At 36.8% G+C, this 12620-nt stretch overlaps 2 protein-coding genes across 2 annotated transcripts; both read left to right on the top strand.

The window, feature by feature from the left end:
* The first annotated feature begins 4209 nt into the window (after positions 1 to 4209).
* LOC121986669 (phosphatidylcholine:diacylglycerol cholinephosphotransferase 1-like) lies at positions 4210 to 7824 on the top strand. Its single transcript, XM_042540625.1, has 3 exons — positions 4210 to 4867; positions 5825 to 5962; positions 7271 to 7824. The coding sequence occupies exons 1-3, from the start codon at positions 4427 to 4429 to the stop codon at positions 7595 to 7597; spliced, it is 906 nt and encodes a 301-aa protein (XP_042396559.1). The 5' UTR covers positions 4210 to 4426; the 3' UTR covers positions 7598 to 7824.
* A 2570-nt stretch (positions 7825 to 10394) lies between these two features.
* Positions 10395 to 11432, top strand: LOC121986677 (GTPase activating protein 1-like). The gene is made up of 3 exons (XM_042540632.1): positions 10395 to 10673; positions 10778 to 10873; positions 10975 to 11432. Exons 1-3 carry the CDS (start codon positions 10542 to 10544, stop codon positions 11260 to 11262), a joined length of 516 nt encoding a protein of 171 aa, XP_042396566.1. The 5' UTR covers positions 10395 to 10541; the 3' UTR covers positions 11263 to 11432.
* The last annotated feature ends 1188 nt before the right edge of the window (positions 11433 to 12620 follow it).

Raw genomic sequence — 12620 nt, 5'->3', positions numbered from 1 at the left:
TTCTATTGGTTCAATCATCAGTATCCTCTTTTGCTTGCATTGATGACGACGGTGTTACTTTTCATCGCAATGCCAACATAATCCCTTTGTCATCCTTTCCTTGATCTCTTCTTTTGTCAATCTATAGGGTGTTAAATAATGCGACATGTTTTCACGAATTACATCATTATTTCTTCTTCCTTCCTCATTGATCTTCTCTTTTTGTAGTCGCGCAAAGGATAAGGCAGCCTTCATGGTGCGGAGTTGATTCATTTTTACTTCTCGTCGTATATCAAGGCGAAGTCCTTCAATAAAAGTGCCTAGTAGTTGCTTTTTTTGACCAATCAGAAGTTCGATTAGAGAGTCGCTCGAATCGTCCATGGTATTCTAGTACGATTGTAGTCTGTCGAATTTTGACCAATTCTCCATAAACATTCTCATAATCGGAGGGACCAAATCGATTGACGAGTTCTTCTTTGAATTCCTCCCATTTTGGAGGCACATGACATGCTTCAAGCCGGTCATACCATTGGATGACATCGCCTTCGAGGTTTATAGATGCTAGTTCTACCTTTGCATTGTCTGATGTGCTGTGGATGCGAAAATATTTTTTAGCCCTTGAAATCCATCAAATCGGATCATTGTTCTCCCAACGAGAAAATTTCACCTTCATACGTGGAAGGTTGTAATCTCGATCTTTATTTGAATTCACACCTTGCCCATATTGTTGTTATCGAGACTGTTGATTTATTCCTTTTTTGATTAGTATGCTTGAGCTGAAATCTTCTTCTAAACGATCCTTCAATTATTGTACTATTGTGACCAATGATGCCACAATTTTTTCGAGTTTATCCATCCTTGTCCCGTGCTTAGCTTCAAATTCCATAGCCCATTTGGCGTCAGGATGAGATACTCCAATCGTCATGTCAGAATAGATTTTCTTCTCTTGAAGTCGGGTTAAGACCATGCGCTTGTTGAAGTTACTGCGAGATACTGTAGGGCGATGATGAAGTAAACGTGCTCTGATACCAAGTTGATAGGAACCCTGGAGCCTGTCACGTGGAAAAATCGAAAGAGAAATATGAAAAGGGGATAGGGTGATCACTTCGAGGGGATCAGCCTCCAATAATCAAATGAAATTGATTAACTAAAGGAAAATTACTTGTCCTCCACAATTACATAACGTCTCTTTAAATAGAGACCTGAACTACTTTTTTAAAATAAAATAAAAATACATTTTCAAGAGAAAATATCTTATTAAAACTTATCTTAGAAAAGGGAAAGATCTAAAACTTATTTTAGAAAAGGAAACAAAGGTAAAGGATTTAAATGAATAAATCAATTAAAGGATCTTATCAGCACCCGTGCGGTTGGATTGCTGGCGCTCACTGGAGATGGTCGTGAGGCAGTGCATCTGTGGCGTCGGGCGGAGTTGGTGTTGCGCAGGCAGAAATTGCAATGGAAAATCGGCGCTTCCATAGCAGTCGGCGATGTCAGTATTGCCGACCTATCCCCCACACGAAGGGAGGGCTACAACTGGTCGGGACCACGGCGTCGACAATCGAGGCGTCGCAGGGAGGCAGCGCGGCGAGGGCAAAGTCGCGAAGAGGTGTCACAAGAATAGGGTTTATGAAAAATAATATATAGTTTTAAACATTTCTTATTTAAATAGGATTATTATAACAGATTTTTTATATCATTTATCCTGTTTATCCCAAAAAGATTCCTATAAAATTTATCTAGTAAATTTTACAAATTCACATAAATCTATTTCTCTATAATATAAATTTATTTTCCTAAATAAATTTAATTATGTCAAATTTTAATTTTATATATATATATATATATTTATTTATTTATTTATTGATATATTACATTATCAGTTAGTTTATTCAATTTTTATTGAAAAATTTGATCAGTTCTTTTAGCTAAAAAAAATTAATTTGTTTAATTTAGATTAATTTCTTTCAAATTTAACCGAATACTTAATCCTACTTATTTCACATTTTATCTTTCTCATCAATCTCTCTAAAACTAGAACAATGGTACTGTTCTTTAAATGTAATATTATATAGTAGTCGGCAGCAGAAATAAAATGAAAAACAAATCTAACTTAGGAGTAAATGAAAAAATAAATACACCATTTCATAAATCTAACTTAGCTCGTCTTTTTAGAATTCTGAACTTTAGTACACCTTTGGTCAATTCACGTTGATTATTATTTGGTAGATGATGGTAGATTTGGATGAATTTAAGGGTATTTGAGAACTTTAGCAGTGAGCCATCACATGTGGTACTTCCAATAAATATAAAGATACGAGAACAATTAGCGTAATTTGATTAGCTTCCTCTTCATTGAACATAAGTGAACAGTTAAGCCCAGGCTATAGTATAGTTACATAGATATTTCAGTCGTTCTGAAGGAATTACGATTCGATTCTCAACTATGATTGATTATAGAGTTTTTCTTTTAATAGGATGGAAAATTTGAGATATTAATTATTAGACGAGGAATTACTTATATTTTTCAAATTTATTTGGATGGTCGGTGAAAAATTAGATTGATTATTTTTAAAATTAATTGATTTGAAAAGTTAAATATTTTGATTAATAAAAAAAAATGAATACCAGATGGATTTGCCCCCTAAATCAAAGCCGTCTCAAGGTTTCACGTTGCCTAAGCAAATTTTTTTTTAAAACCTTTAATAATTTTTTTTACTAAATAATTTAAAGTAAAATACTTTACTAATTCTTTTAAATATATTAACTATTTTCTATCATATTTTTTAATAATTTTTTAATATAATGAATTATAGAAAAATATATAGAAGTTTCATCATTTAGAAAAAAATATTAATTTATCGGTTGGAACTTTTTCAATAAATAAATATATTCAATTATATATATATATATATATATATTTTATAGATTTACGATTATTAGAAAGTTTTAACATATTTTTTTCCTAAATAGTATCTTCTTGTGAAAATTTAATTAGTTTTTCATTTAAATTTTTAATTATATTATTTTTGAGTTTTAATTTTGATTATTAATAATAAATCTATAATGAGATTGAATAAATTCTTTTATTTTTCTTTTTTTATATATATTTGGTATATTAGAATCAGATTAACATAGATATTTATATTAAAATAATAATAAAAAGAAAAATAAATCCCTACTATTTTATCAAAATACAATATAATTACTTAGAATTAAATGAACAATAAAACCTAATTTATGTCATATAGCTTTAATTTGATGATATTATAATAAAATAAATAAATATTAAGTAAAGATTTTTTTAAAAAAAACTGAGTTATGTATTTTAAAACTTTATTTATGCATTTAAAAACCTGATTTATGTACTTAAAAGTATATAATAAACCAAGTGCACTTTAAGTATTAAAAATTTATGACTATATTCATATTTTATGATTTTTTTAAGTACATAAATCAGATTTGTGGTGAATTATGATGGTAACAATTTGATACTTTGCTTGCACGGGAAAAAAGAAAAAATGGAGAAAAAAATTTCATGTAATTATTAATATTCTATTTTTTAAAAAATGTTTGGATCTATTTCATCTATAATTTATCATTTATACATAAAAATAAAAAAAAATGAGAAAGAAAATATTACTAAGTTAGGAAGGAGAAGGATGTCCTTTGAGAATCAAAGGATCACACATGAGAGAGAGAAAATACAAAACACATTCATGAGCAAATAAGATCATCTGATGGATTATCTTATTATAAAATTAGATGGAAAAAAATTTAGATAAAATTTTAAAAGAAGGTAATTAATATAAAATTAATTGATTGATATAATAAATTAATGAGGAGTAGAAATCGAAGCATCATGTTGTAAAATTGAAGCGTCACGTTCTTTACTTAAAACATTTACCTTCCTTTAATTCTTGGTCGGCAATCCGCTAAACTACAAAAGCTATCCGATCATTCTTATGGACGTTAATGCGGCTCGGTTGGCCTCAATTCATCGAATCTCCCTTGCCCAATCCCAAACTCCCATGCAATAAAACGTCTCATCTCACAACTCCACTCTATATTTTATTTTATTTTAAAAAATGCGGGAAAAAAATAGCTGTACCTTAGGCGACGGCCGTTAATGTGTCCAACTACCCGTGGAAACTGACGTCTCTGGCCCGTTATTAAAACCTCACTCGTCTCGTGTTCCCTAGTTCCTACCGCGCTCGCGCCCACCGGGCCCTTCTACTCGGTCTTATCACCGCCAGTAGCTTACCATACCCCACGTCCACATCCTCCTTCCACCGCCTCGGCCATTTCTCCAAAGTCCAGAGTCCAGTCCAAGCGGTAACCCGTACTCCACCGCGCGGTGACGCACCATATACACTCTTTAAATGAAGGCCGGCGGATAGGTGGGAGCTGGCGTGCCAATCGCGCGCCGCCCACCCGACGGGGAAGCATGACGACCGAGAACGGCGTCAGCGACACCGCCCGTCTCCGTGTCCAGAGGCGGACCGCCGACGCCTCTAGATTCACCCTCGGCGTCGGCGCCAGCCATGAGATTAGCCACCACCGCGGCGGCGCCGAACAGGCACCGACCAAATCTCTCTCCGGGGTGAGAATGGGGACGATTTCGCCCCCGCCGATGCCGCTCTTTCCCTCCCGCGGCCCGTTCTTCGCCGGGTTGTCAGTCGGCGGCGTGGTCGGCGCCGTGCGGCACCACCCCGTGCCGTGCGCCTTCGCGATCTTGCTCTTGGTCTTCATGGGCGTGGAGTACACGATCCCCATGGTCCCTTTGGCTTCTCCGCCGCTGGATTTGGGGTTCATCGTCACAGAGCCGCTGAATGCCGCTCTCGCCGCCGCTCCCGCCCTCAACACCGTGCTCGCCGCCCTCAATACGGTGAGAATGAGATAAATGCCTCTTTCCTATCTTTTCTTGCGTCTTACAATTAGGTCTCACTTCCATTGGTCAGATCTTAGCCCATCACCATTAAGGTAGTCAGAATATTTGCGCTTAAGAACCTTTCCAATAATCCAATTGATCACGTCAACCATGTTCCAGATGCTTGAAATGCCCTCCGTTTTTGGATTTTTCTCTTCCGTACTACCTCATAATTATGATCGTTTTTTTTTTAAAAAAAAGATTAGATCCAAGTCCTATCAAGTTTGTATAGTTTTATGTTTTCTTGGTTCAATTTCTTTCTACACCTTCTATACTTGCCGACAGATTCTCAACCTAAATAGTAAAGATTAGAGTCCCAAAAGGTCTTATGCTTTCTTAAGCATGGCACAAGTAGCTTAATTTAAGGCGTTCACTAGGAATTATAAGCTCTGGAAACTGGAAAGTATATTGATTCACTCTAATTTCGAACCTCATAAACCAAATTCACATGTCCCCATTCTGTAAGTTCATAGCTATTATCTCACTTGATGAAATTAGTATCAAACAACAAAGCAGCTTCAGCTTTAATTGTCGTTTTTTGCCTTCATTCAATGTTGGAGTAAATGCCCACTCTGTTAGATGTCCAATTAATTCTGGACCGTGGTTCATTGCCTTCAATTAATGCTGGAGCAAGTACCTAATCTACAAGAAATTACCCAGCTTCAACTTTGATTGCCAGTTCTTTGCCTTCAATTAATGTTGGAGTGTCCAATTCCATAAGTATTATTATGTGGAATGGTATTGCACCCATTTCCTGTATTCTGCCCTTACTAAGCCTATAATTTCTATGATCATCTATACTAAAAAAATCAGAAGATTGTTGAAGCTAGGAATATGTTTCTTTGTTCAAAGATTTGCAACCAAGTTATTAGATTGCTATTTAAATATTTTTTAATTACAGTTTGTTTTAATCAGGTCTTCGTGGGCATGCAAACTTTCTACATACTATGGACATTCCTAGTGGAGGGAAGGCCACGCCCTACCATTGCAGCTCTCTTTATGTTCCCATGCAGAGGAATTTTAGGTTGCTCCACCCAGCTGCCACTCCCAGAGGTACATTAGGCATTGCTATATAACTAAGTTAAACTTTTTTTACAAACATGTATGATATTTATTAGGCGAGTAATTGTAGCAAAAATGTTTGTTTAGGTGAATGAAAAATTGGTACTTATTATTCAACTACTTAAGAGATACAGAAAATTATTAGTCTCTTAGAATTGTCTGAATCCTTTTATGATCGGATAACGACATAAACTTGTACAGGAGTGTAGTTTATATGGATATGAGTCTATGGGCGTTAACTTAGATGTGTACAAACATGAATTCACGTTTGACTAATTTGAAGGAAATTTCAAGTCCCATAAATTCAAAGTGAAATGATAATCCAAATTAGGTCGGCATCATAGCCCAAATGAACCTTTTAATTCCCATAATTTAAGCTAATAGTTACCCTTACGCCATCCCTAGAAGAGACTCAATTGCCCCCAGGGCGTAGCGCAGACGGTGGATGCATGGTATCTCTGGCGTAATAGCCAGGGGTCGATTCTCAGGAACTGACGACCTGGGGTTTACCCCGTCATGCGCCTATGGCCTGTGTACCTGCATGAACCTCCCTCCATATCCGTGGGGCCGGCACTAGGGGGGCCGCTAAGGTAGCGGATCTACCTTTAGAAGAGACTCAATTTCTAAATTGTGGCAATAAAGTCATTTTCATAGTCTGGTAGAATTCAATTAAAAATACTGAATTGAATCATTCATTGTGGACAGCATTGCATTCATTTAAAAATGTTTAGAATCAACTCCAGGTGATTGTTGTACTAATGTGAAGTTTGAATATCTGACTGCTTTCTCATGTTTCATCCTCAAACTTAGCCAGTTTCTCATTTGGCAGTTGAACGGATCAAGAAAACAGTAGGAAAACAAATTGTAATGGTCTTTAATTCTACTTTCTGTCACTATCGTTGCTCTAAATAACTTGTGGCAGAGGTTATTATTAAGACAGCTGGAATAAACTAAAGCAGTGTTGTACAATAAACAGGTTGAAAGTATTGGCTGAAATTAATAAACATTAAAAATTCTATTTTTTCCAATTCAATTCTGGCGCCTTAGAATTTGGTTCGTCGTCCAATCTGCGGAGGCTAAACTCACAAACATAAATACCATCAAATTTTTTTGCGCCTAAACATTTGATGTTAAAATTTATAATTCTTATATCTTTTCCTTTTCAGTTATAGAAATCTAGTACGAACTTGAAATTATAGCTTCAAACTTGTGAGTTTTATGATATCTGGCGTGGAACATCTGGCATCAATGTTGACTCCTCTGGTTCTTTCTTCATTTTGAATTATGTATACGTTGCAGGGTTTTCTGGGTTCGGGTGCAGATTTTCCGGTCGGAAACGTCTCCTTCTTCCTCTTCTTCTCCGGCCATGTGGCCGGAGCCGTGATCGCGTCGCTTGACATGAGGCGCACGCGGCGGCACAATATGGCGTGGGCCTTCGATGCCCTGAACCTGCTTCAGAGCGTGCGCCTACTCGCCGCGCGAGGTCACTACACCATTGACTTGGCCGTCGGCGTCGGGGCTGGCTTTGTGGCCGACGTGCTCGCTGGCGAGTACGAGAAGATCAAGTGGAAGCCCGACCGGCAGCAGGCGTGCTGCAGTTGTGGGTGCAGCTGTAGCACTCGATGACCGCGATGCATGTAACGCCATATATCGCCTCTTCACTTCCTATTCGTCCTCTCCCATTGTTCTCTTAATTAGCTTCTTCTACAAGTTCTGCCAAGCGAACATTTACGGCACTCGATTGATAATTCTGGTTTTCAGCATGTAATTAGCTTCCTTTTAAGTGTAAAATGTATTGTCTCCCAGCTTAGCTCCTTATCAAATTGTAAGAATGAGACTTGTTCCAATTGCAATGCCTTTTCCACTAAATCCTCCATTATACAATCCACTACTGATTAGTTTAGCTAGGAATTTTATATTGGAGAAACGAAAGATGTGTGTTTACCGAAGAGGAGTGGCGGTGTCATTTTCCATCATTCGCCTCTATTCGTCCTTCAGTTTTTATGCCTCTATATTTTTACACTAAAAAATTGAGAGTGGCGGCCATAATCGCCTCCACTTTAGTTCCGACCTTGATACTGTCAAGAAAGATTAAAAGTGGACCTCTCAAGAAAGGATCAAATTGGTGAAGAAAGATTAAAGTGATCCGGTCAAAGTCAAAAAGAAGTCAAAGATATTAATATATTAGTGACATGTGTCCAAGTTGACCGTAGGGCTGGTCCGATGTGGGTGCCCGCCCAGAGAGACAGACCTTCTAGCTCGACTCAGGTATTGAGTAGTCTGACCGACTATCTCAACAGAGCAAGGATAAGTTGCAATCAGCCATCCTTCCCAATGAGCAGACAAGATTTTGCCCAACCTATCGTCCATCCGATCGGATTTAAGGATCGATTGGGCATATGACTTTATGATAAAATGAGGGGCTAGGTGAAGAATGAACAGCTGACCGCATCCATAAGGTTGAGATGGTGATCCACCGACCGAATGACTACCAATAGGCTCAACATGGGCCCACGTTGCCATATTCTTTTAGAGGTTTGTACTATCGGCAACCGGGAATGTCCAATAGATAAATTATACTTTAAAAGCTTCTAATCTATCACATCACATAGAATTACCTATTCGTTTAAGGAAATGTGTGAATGATATTTTTCGACTTGTCTTTTCTTAGAAAGACTTTGTAAAACATACATATGATTTGGGATGCATGCACAAATACTACAGTGGTACTATAAAAGGGGGTCTCCACTTACAGACGGAGGTATGCGATATACTCCATTATTTCACATGCTCTCTGTTACTGTTTGCTTATACTATTCTTTTCACTAGAACTGAGTACTACTTGAGCGTTGAAGGGTCAACACCAAGACCCCTTCTCTAATCCGATACTAACACTTCATGTGTTGTAAGATAACAAAGAGTCTTCATCCAAATTCCAGTCAATAATAAAATTATGTTTCTAATTAATCATCTTCTTAACTTTCAGATAAGATCAGATCAGATTCAAATATGTCTTCTATAAGAGTGGGAAAGTAGGTGGACAAACAAGGTTTTGGATGGTTTATTTTAGGCTCTAAATATTTCAGTTTGAAATATCCGAGTCAAAAATATATTAAAATTATTGATTTGGTTTTAATTTAAAATGAAAATTTAAGGATAAATATGAACATCAAAACTAAGTAAAAGTTGCTTTATAATAATAATAATAATAATAATAAACTTTAACTATAATTTAATAGTATTTAATAATATACAATAGATATATCTTTCTTCACACTTTAATCATTTGTACTAATAGCTAGTAGTTATCCATGATTTATCTTCTTTATGTTAACCTAAAAACGGATTGACGGGACACTAAAGACGAGTGAATCTCATTTTGCCGTATAGTTGAACTACAATTAATAGTATTTATAAGTTTAATTTCAAATACATTGAAAATAATAATTTTAATTAGCTTATAAATCAAGATTAAATTGATTAATATATCTCTTTAGTATAACTTTTAAATATTTTATTTTAAATCTAACATAATATTTTATTTTTATATTAAAATTTAGTATGAGTTGTACCAATCATCAATATATCTAATGTTAAAATACAAAATATTATGCCCAATAAATAATTTATTTATTTACACCTTCAATATTCTAAACTCGTGCTTATTTGATTATCCTAAATTTCAATTCATCTTCATTATCGCCATCATTAAATTTACTTGAATACCATCTTCCCCTTGGGCCTCACCAGCATAATGACCACATCGCCTATCTCTCCCTACTAGGCTTCGTGTTTGAACCATTTGAAATCCAAATCTCACACCTTGAATAGGTTACCTTGCCCAACTAAAGAATAATTTTATCATTTCTAAAATAAGAGAGAAAACTGTGTAAATAGATAATTAAGGATACTTATATCCTAACATTAACTAAATAATTTATTTTGCCAAATTAAATACACACAAGATGAAAGTGTTAGATTCGAAGTCATCAATTCAAAATGGCCAAGCACCTTGCTAAATTTACACAGGAAATCTTGAATTGATCTATAAAAATACAAAAAAAAACAAAAACAAAAGTTGAATTGGTCAAAAAAAATGTTGCCTAATTTTCTTTCTTTTTTCAGAAAAAAGCATTCAAAGCCTATCAGAATAAGTCCTCCAATTATACGTGACATGTTCGCAGAGCACTTTCTGGTTAGATTCTCCACGTATGATCCGGTCCCCATTCAAAACTTGTCCTCCATTTTTTTTCCCTTTTTTTTTTTTTACAAAAAAAAAAGAAAGAACATTGTTCTCAGTCCTTAGCCATTAGTCCACAGGATATTTTTGTATGTTTACTTCGAGGAGAATAAGAAAAAGGATACCATCTTCTTCGTTGATCTTATACGGAAAGATCTCCTTTCCGCCCAGGTAAACTGAGTCCAAACAGCACTAGTTTAGTTAGTCGTACAGAGAGCACGCCAATTCAGAGCATCAGTCGAGGCGGCCCCAGTGGATTCCTCCATATCCATCTGTATCTACACGACGACACCCACCGCTGGCAGCCACCACCACGATCACTGCACGAAGATGGTAACGGCGGCGGAGAGCTTGCTGGGCCTCCTCTGCGTCCGCGTGAAGCGAGGCATCAACCTCGCCGTCCGCGACGTCCTCTTCGGCAGCAGCGACCCCTACGTCGTCCTCTCTGTTTCCCCCAAACAAGTCTTCTACTCATTTCTTCTCAATTAACAAGATTTTCCTACCTCGTATTAATTAACTAATTCTTAACTACTCGTTTCTCTCCTCTTTTTCTGTGTCAATTGCAGAAAGTGAAGACGAGGGTAATAAAGCACAACACAAATCCTGTTTGGAACGAGGACTTGACTCTCTCTATCAAAGACCCGTCTGTTCCAGTTCGACTCGTACGTTTAGTTTCTTCACATCTTAATCAATTCATCAATAACTTGGTCTCCATGGACTTTGCCGTGTCTCGCTCGCTCTGATTCACGGTCTGCTGTCGCAGGAAGTTTACGACAAGGACACGTTCACCGTGGACGATCCCATGGGCGAGGCAGAGGTCGACATCGCCCCTTTTGTGGAGATCGTGAAGATGAGCCTGAAAAATGTTCCAAACGGCCGCGTAATAGCGACGGTTGAGCCGCGCAGGAACAACTGTCTAGCGGAGCAGAGTCGTATATATTTTACGAACGGCAAGGTGCGTCAGGACGTCGTCGTTCGACTTCGAAACGTCGAGCGAGGGGAAATCGAACTACAGCTTCAGTGGGTTAGTATTCCAGGTTATCGGCGCTAGCTAGATTTTGATGTTTATCAGTCCGTGTACGATCTGGTGCGCGTGCCTTTTTTCGCTGGGAGCAAATCTTCGTATAACATTTCCTGTAACGTTGATTGTAACTTCTCTATATTTCTAAACTTATTATACAGTCCACACCTATAAAAAATACTTTATAATTATGGCTCTGATTCTGACCGGAATTCAATCGTAATTAACTGTAATTTTTTCTTGAATTTATATTTCTATCCAGATTATAGTTTAAATTAGGATAGACAATAAAAGATCATCCAGATGTTGTCAACAATGGATGAGTGACCAAGATATCAAGTGTTGAGTCGTGTAACTCAAATTATAATATGAATGGAAATGAGAATCCAATGAGGGATAGTAATCAAGCCGAATCTGATCATGATTGTGGAAGGGACTAGGAGGGTAATTTTATAAATATGGGGAAGTTTGAAAATAAATTGTAATTATTAAATTTGATATAATTGATAAGGAATTGTTAATGTTATAGGGAATGTTACTGCCCCATGAACATTGTAATTTTCAGAGTTAAAGGACTCATGACAACGCTATTTCATTAATACAAGGATGCAGTGGTTGCATACCCAAGCAAAATATACTTAGATGTGATTACGAGATCATCAACTTTTGGGAGGGGTGAGATCAACCAGGTTCTTAGCCATCAATGGCTGAGTAAAAAAAACTATAATTTACTTACATTAATCATAGAAATTGTATATATAAAAAAACTCAAGCTCATTACTGAATTTGATTTCAGGATTTAAGAATAATTCAATATGTTGAACTTCTTCAATAAATCTTAAAATTGATCCCCTAGCTAAAGTCGGAACCCCTGTCTTCGTCCTAATTCAAAAAAATGATTAATCAGTTTAGGTAACATTGAGTTTGGGATGATCAATCCGATCCCATGAAATTATCAGGATAAATCGGAAAGCGCGAAGTCCAACATCTTTTGATTACGTAACCCATTTGGAGGAAAAATTTATACAAATACGCCGTAGCTGGGGTTCGAACCGTGGGTGCCTGGGAGACAACTTGGATGTCCTACCACGACACCATAACTCCGGGGGTTGTCTTCGTCCTAATTAGCAACTACAAGATGATGATTGTTGGTAATTTTTGACAGCATGAAAATCGAAACTAAACAAAAATAAAACAATGCAGTAATTATAATCACTCATAGTGATCTCCCGAAGTCGCAACTGAAGACGCCGTCGGTCGAAATGGGCAGCCGCTGTCGGAAGCACAATCACGGGGAAATCAGAAAGTGCTCCAAAGTTCACAAACCAAATCCCAACCACTGGGTGTTCTCCTCTGCTCGCTGATCACCTCGCAAAGCTCTCTGATCA

Source organism: Zingiber officinale, chromosome 1B (genome assembly GCF_018446385.1).
Source record: "Zingiber officinale cultivar Zhangliang chromosome 1B, Zo_v1.1, whole genome shotgun sequence".
Classification (NCBI taxonomy): domain Eukaryota; kingdom Viridiplantae; phylum Streptophyta; class Magnoliopsida; order Zingiberales; family Zingiberaceae; genus Zingiber; species Zingiber officinale.
This window is presented reverse-complemented; position numbering and strand designations above follow the sequence as displayed.